The 11,786-nt window shown below is 37.8% G+C and overlaps 1 protein-coding gene across 1 annotated transcript in view; it reads right to left on the bottom strand.

Moving 5' to 3' along the window:
- Positions 1–1,020: 1,020 nt before the first annotated feature.
- EDARADD (EDAR-associated death domain) overlaps positions 1,021–11,786 on the bottom strand; it is a gene marked incomplete at its 5' end in the record, with an annotated part of 14,130 nt that continues 3,364 nt past the window's right edge. Inside the window, 4 exons of the mRNA XM_009076336.1 lie at positions 1,021–1,813; positions 4,225–4,270; positions 6,956–7,044; positions 9,728–9,767. Coding sequence (XP_009074584.1) covers positions 1,437–1,813; positions 4,225–4,270; positions 6,956–7,044; positions 9,728–9,767 — 552 coding nt within the window. The remainder of the gene's footprint in view (positions 1,814–4,224; positions 4,271–6,955; positions 7,045–9,727; positions 9,768–11,786) is intronic.

Here is an 11,786-nt window from a genome sequence, read left to right as displayed (position 1 = left end):
AATGTTGGTCCTTACTTCTAGATCCTCTGTAACCATATCACTCAGTATCTATAGTATAGTATTACTAAAGGTCCCTTTTCATTCTTTTGCAGCAAGAAACTCAGTATACAGCATTAGACTTCCCTCAGCTTTGCTACTAAGCCTTAGTTATTTCTACTCAAAAAAGTAAACAGTGTATCAACCTGTAGCTTGTCCTAGTTTTACCCCACATCTTGACATACTATTCACCAGTGCTTTGGTATATACATTAATGTACATATTAGTATTGTCTGAGTTGTCAGAAGAATGGTAGGAAAACGACCAATTTCTGAAATACTTAAAATGTAAACAGTGTAATTCAGAGTATCAAAATCATTTGAAAAAAATCAGTCTAAGCCACTGTAAGTGCTTTAAAAACCATCCACCTGGCTGTAGATGAATTCACCTGTTAATCTTCCATTAGAGTGGCTTTAATCAATACATAAACTTGTGCTAGTTTCACACAAGTGTGCAACTACTTCGGTGTAGGGCAGAAAGTAGGTCAACCCACAGGACTGTAAAGAAAACCACAGCCTGTGAAAAGGGAAGTTATAGTCAATGCTAATGAAACACTGTGGGTGAGGCATTAGCCTCTCACACTGCAGTGAGAGGCATTTGATATACGCACTCCGAGTGTATATTGTCTTCAAAACTTTGGAAACTAATTTTAAGTATAGAGCACTTTCATTGGGGTTTATTGGCCCCTAGAGATTATGGTTGTAAAGTCTCTCTGAATTGCATGATTTCTTCAATGGGTAAATATATGCACTATGATGTAGTAGCATGCAAGTAATTATTTTGTTTAACATCTATTTTTGCTTAACATCTGTTCTTGTTTAGAAATGAGATTTAAAGCTTAATTTGCTCAAATGTGATGTTGAAACACTGAATTAATTGTAAAATGCAAATCCAAATTGCTACTTAGAACACTGAGGTGTTCCTGTGCCAGAAAGTGTCATAAAGCTTAAAAAAAATAAAAAGGAAGAAAAAAATTACACCTCATCTTTTACTAGATAGAACATACAAAATTGTGGAAGGGCTGCCAGTAAGGCCAAGAGATTTGCCTTCTAATTGTGGCTTTCCCAATAGCAACAGCACTCAATTGATTTGGTTCACAACTGCTGCAGTAAAACCAGTGGTCTGACTTTTTCATTCCTCTTCTGCTTAGGAAGCCTACGCACAGTAGCAAAGAAGCTGAAGGTATTTGTAGGCTCAAGAACACAACCTGGAGATAACCCACTTTGGTTACCTCTGCAACCCTGAGGGCATAGATCATACATATGTGTATACAGTAGATAAAGCTTACACAGTATATGAACCATCAGTACAGGCTTTCTCTTTTGCAAGGAAAACATCCAATATATTAGTGGCAGCTAGTCCCAATGTTTAACATGTACAGACTAACAACTTTTTTTGACCTAGAAGTCATTCTGGTAAGTTCTGTTCCCCCTCTTGGGCCATTCCTCCTCCACCCATTTCAGCAGCACTTTCACAACATCAATTCTCTTATAAAATTTACAGAGATCAATCAGCTGCTCCACAGTCCGGTCACTATTCCGTAACAAGAACTCCAAGGTGGGACTTTGGGGTTTTTGTTCAAGGAAGCATAACTCATCATAAGTCATCCCCCACTTGCTTGCTAAATTTCTCCAGTTTTTCACTGTTGGGTGGCAGGGGTCCAGCTTTAGCCTCACTGTGTACAACAAGTCCTCATCATTGAGCATATCACTGATGGTCGGTGCACGGAATAAGCACAAGGAGCAGGTGACATTTTCCTTGCAGGTTTTCTTGAGATCTGCAGCAAAAAACATTACATAGGGACAAGTTAGGATCTGTTGCTGTGGTTTCACCAGGAACAAAAAGTTAAAAGCATAAAGGGTTGAAGAGTATTATGTCCCTAGAATTTGCTTCTTAAAAAGTCAATATAGTGACATGCAATGCCTTTCCTTGTGAAGAAAGCTCATGAAATGAACTTTCTAAGACTGCTCTCTTCACTGCACTCAGTGGCTTTAATCAAAAGGACAGTAGTTTTGAAAGGTCTATATTTATACTTCTAACAGAAAAGACATGGGATTCAATGCAGTGTGTGAGCTAGAATACTGCCCTTTTCTGTTTCTGGGAACTATGTCCCTTCCTTGCCACTTACATCACAAACAGGATTATATGTGCATTATGTGCATCTAATAATACATGTGTTGTAGGACGAAAGAAAACGTTTTGCATTTCTGAGCTGCTGCCTTCATAACAACAACTGACAGCTGCAAACACAACTTACATCTAGTACTTTACCACAATGAAAAAGTAGAAATGTTCCTTTGCTTTCTAAGGGCTCTTAAAATAAAAGCTGTCCCTGTTCTACCAAGGAAGCCTATTTTAAATGTACATTATGGAATAGTATGAAGTGCATACTCCTCCATGTCTGAGAAAAACGAAATACCAAGTTGCTGGAAGGAGGTGCTGATATGTTCTAAAATCTGCATCAAATACCAAAAATTGCCATTTAGAGTTCTCCTACACACAACAGTTTGTGTATCCCCAGCATTGTGAACAATGTGGTACTATCAGACTGTATTATATATTAATAACCTGTAAAAGCATGTTGAAACTAGTTCTAGTCATACCTCTAGTCTAAGACCAATAACAAGACTTTTCACATTGCAGTGATGTAAGACATGGTTTGAGCATTTTGGCTGCAGATATGACCTTAATTCTCCCTGGTCCTTTTTGAAAGCAGGGAGAATTTGGTATCTCCAAAGAGTATTAGATAATGGACACAGCCTAGAAGCATTTTCTAAAGCTTCTACATCCAGCCTCATTGTATAGGGATGAAACTCTTTGAAAAGGGGGATGATATAAATCAGAAGATTGATTAAAACCAACAGAAAACAGTGGCACAATTTACAAGCACTGGATTGGAGTCTTGAACTGTATCTCTGGCAAAGAACAAATTTATTTAATGCCACCTACTCATACAACAACAGCATCTGCTAAGGTTGTTTGTGGGGTTTGTGGTAGGTGTTGAGGGGTGTTAATTATTAATTTATTTGTAGTAATTATTGTCAGATCATGTGAAAATGCCAGAAGGACTCTCAAATGGTGAGCTGAATGTAGTGTCTGTGTGCACTCTGTATTTTGATTTTAAGAAAAGAACAGGCTATTGTTATTTTTGTAACACTGCTCATGAGGCTGCTTTTTTAGCAGGCCAAAGACAACCTCTGAAGTTTTCAACAAGTCAGGACGTGCAGCAACAACACTGCTGCAGACACATAACTTCATACAAAAGCTTAGATTCCCTGTTAAGGGCAAACATACTGGCGACATCTTTGCTCACAGGTATTCCACAGGCCTTGCAGCTGTTCTTTACAGAAATATGTATGTTAATTCTTTTGTTCTTCTTGTGCACCCTAAACTCTTGCTGAAGTGAAACAAAACTTGATCATTTCATTCATACTAACATTTACTTACACAAACAAGGCCAAAGGAATATAATCCAGAGTTCTGGCTGAGCTCAAAGGACAGGAGAGCACCCTATCTGAATTTCATCTTATTTACTCTGGCAGGGATATCAGAGTAAGTTTTATCCTCCAATAGAAGCAGGGAAGAAGGGGTAAAGAAAACACAGGGCACAGTTACAAGTAAACAAAACTAAACCAACCTGCTTCTTGTGCTATACCATGTGCTGACTATCAAAAGCATCATAAAGAATCATGTTTTTCTAAGATACTCTATGCTGGACACTGAAAAGCAAATAATGACCTACTCAACTAATTGCATAATCCTAATGCAACATGATAGGACAAGCTTCTTTACTATAAGGAATCTCTCAGTTTCTCACTGTTAGACTAAGAGAACTGTCTATCATACACACCACACCCCCCAGCAGACCTCATATAACTGTGAGATTAGCCCCACAGCCTACTGCCAGCTTCTGCTCTCTCCCAATAGCTATTTACAGATCACTTCCAAAGGTGGACAGACTAGATGCGTTTGGAAAGCCCAACCTACACATTTAGTATGGTCTGCCTTATTGATCACCACCCTCTTAGAGCAAAGGGGAAGCTGTAAATGACACTGGTAATGAAATGAGCTCCACAAGCACTGATTACCCAGGCAGTTCTTGTTTACAACAAATAGCAATTGTTAATAAAGTACTTTCAAAGAAAATCTAGGAATAAAATAGGCAGAACAATAAAGTTGACATATTACCTGAAAGTGAATTGTCAGTATGGTTTTGTGTGTCTTTGTCTTCTGGCTACAAAGCAGAAAACAAATATAAATCAAAATAAAACAATGTACTAGAACACCAATAAAACTATTTGGCTAATTTACAACTGGCAGGAGATTACTTAAAAGAATGCTGAGCTGCTTTCAAAGTCAGACAGGGAATATATATGGTTTTGAGGAATTATTACCAATCCAAAGTCTTTTCAGGCAGCATTTCCATGCTTTGGCTCACAAAACTGCCCCATTTGTTGCATTCACTGGATAATGGCATCTTTATTAATGGTATGCTATAGCACTGTATCTTTTGAGTAATTTGCTCTTAAACCCTCAACAGCTGTTGAGCTGTTCAACAATTCATATGGTTTGATTAAAAACAATCTTTAAATGTTTTGTGTTTAAGAAAACCCAAGAATTTTGACTGTAACACGCAGCAGTAAGGGACTGCTTTATTGATCCTGGAAAAGTGGAGGAGCTTTTTTTACAAACTTCTTTACATACATAGGAAGCTTTTCTAGACAACAGGTGGACTTGAACCTTTCTGGTGGCTCGCATCTAACCTTCCTCCTGTTTGGAGTAAACATTCCCTCAGTGGTTTTTCGCCTGCTAATTAAACATAACAAAATTACTTAGCAGCTTGAGATTCTTACACAGGTTGTAACATTTTGATTCTACTGGTTCGAAACTTCTAAACACTGGAAGGACAGCCCCTTGACCCTAGAACTGCAGGAAACTGCAGTTGCCCTTTAACTATGTGGGTGTGGAACGAGATGAAATATCTTTCTTCTGCTGAGGATTGGAAGATTAAAGCAGAAAGGGATTTTCGCCTTAGAGAGCTGCAATAAAGTACTGTTGATTTTTTTCTTCTTTCTGTTGATTTCTTCCAAAACTATCACAGCAGGATTCTTGACATATTGCAGGTTGTGCATTGCAAGCATGAGTCAATGTATACATATAGTACCAATCTAGTGTAATAAGATACTCTATTCCTACCTGTTACACCTTCTTTACTAAGAAATCTGCTAAAAATAGAATACAGGCAGTTTCAGTTGTAGCAGTGAATTTGCATATGTTCACAACCCAATTATAAAAAAGGTGAACTACCTCCAAAATATTTACAGACTTTGTGAGAAAAGGAAAAATTTGCATACTGTTTTCAGCATTTCTTTATTCCCTGAAAACTGCAAGATCACACATGCAACATCAAAATGTCTGCTCTCTGCTCAAGTGAAATACATGCAACAGAATAAGCCTTGCCTTTATCTTCTGGTAGTTTACTTTGCCACTGGCACCACCAGCTTTATCTAGACATATTTTTAAACATGAACGTGGCCTTCATGGCAACATGTGAGCACCTAACTTTTAAGAAAAAGTAAATCTGAAGTTCCTGATTATAGTACTTGTCTCCACTCACACAAATTCCTTAAAGAGGCAAGTACTAATACTGAGCCCTGAGGAGCAAATTTTTAAAAGGGTAACTCATTGGGAGAATGAGAAACTTCCCAGCACAGCTCAGCCTCCCCAGAGAATTCCTGGAAGTTCCACTGTATTGCAAAAACTAATACTTAAATGCCTTTATGTCATTACACACATCTTGTGATAACAAAATAACTAGAGTGGGTAGTGCTGCAAAAAGTACAGAGAAAAGCAGGAATACTTACCTGTGCCATATATCTGTTTTCAAAATTCCTATTTTTACCGATCAGTCATTATCCACTTTTATCAAGTCAGATGCACTCAGGTTTATTCAAGACCATTTTCTTGTAATGTAATTGCAATAAAACAGTGTAGTGTTACTGCCCATGAAATGAAGGCATTAAGCAAGAATATTTTTTGTCCACAACAAAGATCCAATCAGCCTCTACAGGTCTAATCAAGCCATAAACCTATTCACAGTCTGAAGTTAACAAGAAAGTTTTCCAGCTCTGTAGAACCATTAGAACCCTAATACACTGTGTTATCTTTATAGTGATTCTAAGCTGTCAATGCATGCTTTCTTCTTGATGATGGGAATGAACCATTACCTCCATCATCTGTGAAATGCATACAAAACTCATGTTTGTTTCTGATGAAATTCAGCTGAGACTCTGGCAGGAGGAACTCCTTTTAATTCTTGTCTCACTGGAAAATGCTCATTCCTTTCTCTTGTCCAAGTTTTCTGCTCAACCCAAAGAGAATCAATTTGAAATTCAGCAACTAACATTTACTTGAAAGATGATAACCACAGAGCATGGGAGTCACCCAACATGGCCCATCCTATGGCAAGGTAAGGTTTCATAAATAGCAGAAAGTGTTTCAGCTATGGGAAGAGCAGTGTTCCAAAACCAAAGCAAAACAGTCAAATGCCTCCCCTAAGGCAAAACCTAGCATTCCTTACTTCTACACTTATTCTCTGCCCTGGCTCTATTTTCAACAGGAAAGAGGGAGAACATGCATGACAAAGCCTTAACTATTTCCTGGCTCTTTTTCAGAGCATCTACACATTAATCAAAACCTATTTAAACTAAAAAGTACATGTTAAGGATAAAATAACCTTTCTTTTACTCTTCACAAAATCTCACTTCATTGAACTCTTGCAAAGAGAGGCTATTTCTAGTCTGTTTTACTTAGTAATTCTGTGCTCTCCAGATATAGACTGAAAATATTTTTATTTGTTAACATACTTATTTAATCAACAGCAATAACTTAGTTTACATTCAAGTATCATATTTCTTACCTGTTGGATTAGGCCAGAATCTGATGTAAGGGTCTTGATGTTCACAGATGCAATTTCCAATGTAACTTGATCTGTTAGATATTCCTCATCTACGACAAAGGATGTGAAACATTGGTCTTCCACTCAAATACACATTTAAATAGTAAGGCTATCAAACATATATTATGGATGCCTGACATATAAAATTCAACTCCATATCATGATCAGCCACTGGGAATTGCTAGATTAGAAGCCCAAAATATTAATCAGCAGAGACTGTAACCATGATGGAGAGCACAACTGTGCAAAGAAATATAATCCTTGCAGAGATTAGATATTAGAATAGCAGTTGTTTTGTAAACAAACACCACAGTATTTTTAAAGCAAGAGTCATGTTATTCTTTCAGAAAGCTGACTGCAGAATATTAACTGAACCAATGCATCAAAGTAGCCTGAAGACGTCTGTTGCGAGCCACTATAATTTTTGGTTTGCTTTTCTCATCACACAATGATAGGTGTTGAAATATGTACTGCATAAACATTTACCTTTTATTCTGACTCTTTGTGAACTGGGCTCATCCTACTCATTTCTACTACACAAGAATTTTCTGAAGCACTGAAATAATCCATTTCAAAGTGTGTTTATCAACTGCCGAGGGAGTCCACTGAAAAGTACAGCATTCCTCAGTACAGCACAAACTCTATTAATCCTTCAAGCATCACTTCAGCCCTCAAAATGGGATACAAGGGGTACATAAATAATTTTTGAACCATGTGCAAATGGACAAACTTCACTCTGCATGATTAATAAGGTACTCCTAATCAAATCGTTTGCATAATTCCCCCAGGTCAGGTGCTAACCAACCATTGACACAAGCTTAGAAGAGGCTAAATTCTACATGTTTTACACACAAGAATTCTCCATGGAGGTGACTACATTTATAGTGCTGGTACATTTCCATTTTCTGTTTGTTTAGTGGTAAAACCTCATTAAAGATCAGCTATTATCTTTATGAATCATCAGATAACAAAATGAAGGCAGATTTCCTTATCTTACTTAAGAAATCGATCTGAATCAAAAGAATTCATCTTTACTCTCGGAAGAAAAAAAACCCCAAAATCGTTATTTTCCTCTTTTTCCGGTTTTATAAGACTCTTGAAACTTGAAGCCAAATAGTAATTCACCTCTAGCTGTGCCAATGTTTAATACAGATCATAATGATGATGCCCCAAAATGGCCCATTAATTAATTGACCTATAAAAGCAACTCTCACCAATGTACTGTCTAGTCAAACATTAAATCAGAAGCAAACATTATTGTGTTACACAGTCAGACCTGCACATCTGTTACACTTTTTAGCTCACAGTTTCATATTTCTTAGCCTGTGTTTTTATAGAAATAGTTATGAAAAGTCATTCTCAGGAAAAAAAAATAAATCACAGAAATGAACAGGATATTAAGAGGTATTTCTATCACTTTCAACTCCAAAGAGGAAATGTCAAATTATGTTAGCACTTACATCTTCTTACACTTAGCAAGAGGAAACAGAAAGTAAAATTAAATATGAACCAAGTTTACTTCCTTTCTACACAAAGTGCTGAAATTTCTATGTGCACCTTAGCTTTCCTTTTAAAATTAAATACATTTAAAACATGCAATTTCAGATTTCAAACAACTTGGACAAATCTGAAATTTAGGAATTTATCTAATTAATCTTGAGTAGGATGGGTGAAGTAAAGAGCAGGACATGGAAAAGAATGCTACAGAGTAATTGCTTTAGTGCTAATAAACAATTTGGAAGGACCAAACCACCTGCCTGCAAATAAACAGAAAGAAGTTAATGATTTCAAGTAGTTTTCATCCCACATTCTCCTTCCTTACTGAGCAGTGCTTCTGAGAAGATGCTCTCTTCTTCTGGCTGGCTTCCTCAAACCCTCAGAATATCCTCTAATCTTTCTTCAACCCCAGTGCTACACTGCTAACACTCCTCAGCAAATGTTTCCTTTGTGACTAACTTCTGCATAGTTTCCTGTGTCTGTCCTTCTGCAGACCTGCTGTGCAACACAGGCTGGAGAACACACTACCTGCAGTGCTTCTCGACCTAGCCCCTGCCAGTGCATTCCCTGGACAAAAGCCAATGGTGAAGCCTGGGATGACTACAAAAAAACCCTTCCCCACATGTCAAGGAAACCATAAGGGGGATCTTCACAGTGTAATCCATGTATTTGACTTCAGTGCAACATAGAACCTGCACTCCCTTGCCTCATTTTCAGTGAGGAGAGGCAGGAACTTGTGCAGAGTGGACCTATATTAGGCTCCCAAGTAGATGTGGTATTAACACCTGCTGAAGGTAAAAGATGGCTCAAAGTGTTGATTAGTTACAAGGCTGAGACTTCAGTCAGAGGCAAAAGATCTGAAATGTATTTCTTGATTACATTTCTGACAACCTGAAGGCACTGCTAATCTCTTCAAAGCCACCTTCTAACATTATGATGTCTCTGCCATCTGTGGTCTGACCACTGTTTTTTGATGGGACCACAGATTGAGAACCCAGATCTGATGATAGCTTTAGACTGACTTTTAGATCAAAACTAAACTTTGGAAGGAAGTTTCAAAAGTTAGAGATACACACAAAACTGACCTTAAAAATACAGAAGAGGACATGATATTTAAAACATAAACATCTAGGGAAAACTCTGAGTTTTTCAATGTGTGGGATAACAGTACAGGTTTTATTGTATGTAACAACACAGATCTATGACACCTGAATAGACAGAATTCACAAAAATTACCTTTAGGTACTCCTGTGTCTTGGACAGGATATTTTTCAGTCTGTCACAAAAAGGCAAGAAACACAGATGTTTGTTATTTTGACTGTAATTGTGCTGCAGAAAGAGTACATAGAACTGCATGATTATAGTTGCATCTCTTAAGCTGGTACTGGTCAACCTGTTCACGATCAGATACAGTAACACTTCTTATGTGGGAACTGAGTTGCTAATTACACTACTGATTATCAAGTGCAAAAGTAATAGAGATTGCTGCTTTGCTACAGTATTTTTAAAGCTAACACTTTTCAGTGAAAAAGCAGAGATTGGGAAAGAAATTTTGTACTTAAGTAGCAAGATAATCTAGAAAAGGTAGTGCATAGCAGAAGGAACAGGAATGACTTCCAATGCTCTTTTTGCAGACATAAGCTTTTAATAAAATAATGTTACTGTATTGAAAGAAAAATATTTTCCCCTTCTGCTCTAAACTTAAAGAGCTGATTAAGATGCAATAGAAAACTATTATTACTAAGTTTAAGGAGAAAGCTACTGATTTCTGGGGCATGTTATAAGTTACTGCTATACCTGAAATCTACCGCTCCCTCTGACACCTACCCTTATGCAAAAGTAGGTGTGGCTTTTAGAGAAGCTCATAACCAAGCAAACAGATTAAAAGATCTTAATTCAAGGGAGAGTGAGGGGGTGGATGTGTGCATTAAAAAAACTTCCATTTGTCTCAGACATATCAACTTTCCCTCACATTTTAGAAAACCTCCCCTTAGCAAAACACAGTATCTAATTTAGTCAGCCCACAAAAACAAACACAAAGCCTACAGCTTTCATTAAAACCTGCTAACACAAATGCACATACACAGATTGCAATAATGGATCCCAGTGAGGGATCAGCATTAAAGTACTACTGAAATTTTTAGAGATTCACAGAATCACAGAAGCAGTTAGGCTGGAAGGGACCACAGTGGGTCATCTGGTCCAACCTCCCGGCTCAAGCAGGGCCATCCCAAAGCACATGGCACAGGATTGCATCCAGAAGGCTCTTGAATATCTTTAGTGAGAGAGAATCCACAACCTCTCTGGGCAATCTGTTCCAGTGTGCAGTGACTCGTACAGTAAATAATTTCTTTCTTGTATTCAGGTGGAACTTCCCATGCATAAGTTTCTGCCCATTATCTCTTGTTTTATTGTTTTACACCACTGAGAAGAGCCTGGCTCCATCTTCTTGGCACCCTCCTTTAGATCCTTATAGACATTAATGAGGTCCCTCTCAGTCGTCTCTTTCCCAGACTGAACAGGTCCAGCTCTCTCAGCCTTTCCTCATAAGTGAGGTGCTGCTGAGTCCCTGTTGCAAAGCTTCAAAATGGGAAGAAAACACCAAGGCAAAGGAGCCATTTGCTCACTTGCCACTAATAAAATTAAACCAATGCATTTCAATCTCTTCAGCTACATCTGACAACAGTCTTCTGTGGGATACATGGCAGTGTAAACCTTCCCCAGAATAAATAAATATTCCGTAGCAACACTAAAAAAAATAGAGCAACCAACAGCCCAAACATCCTAGGACTGAAAAATTTGTCCTAAACGGTGTTACCCTGCCAGAAAGCACTAGAGGGCACCCATGCTTGCCTAGGGCACTGCTGTCTGCCTCTGCCTTTGCATGGCTTCAGCTCATCGGGTACAGTAAGGAACAACAGCTTAGTACAATTGACATATTAAGCCATAGGGTTTTTTCCTTAGCCCTACAAACTACATAGATGGAAGAATGTCAGCACCAAATTTTCTCAGTTGTTGGAGGGGTTTTTTTTTAATTAAAAAAGATGTTACTGTGATAGACTCTGGAGGCAATCCCATGGACAGCTCCACTGATACCATCCAATTCAGCTGATGTGCCTACTGGTATTTTTATTTACCCTCTAACTGCACAAGGTTAGCAAATTAAAATCTGTTTATGTAATCATGCAGATAAGCAAAATGCTATATATACACTCACAGTTTGAGTTAACATCCTTGAATGTTTTACTTCACTTCTGCATTACATAACAGTAGAGAGCTATAATGACTTGAACTG

Source organism: Acanthisitta chloris, unplaced genomic scaffold (genome assembly GCF_000695815.1).
Source record: "Acanthisitta chloris isolate BGI_N310 unplaced genomic scaffold, ASM69581v1 scaffold29816, whole genome shotgun sequence".
Lineage (NCBI taxonomy): Eukaryota > Metazoa > Chordata > Aves > Passeriformes > Acanthisittidae > Acanthisitta > Acanthisitta chloris.
The sequence above is the reverse complement of the archived record's forward strand: the minus strand, read 5'-3'. Positions and strand labels throughout refer to the sequence as shown.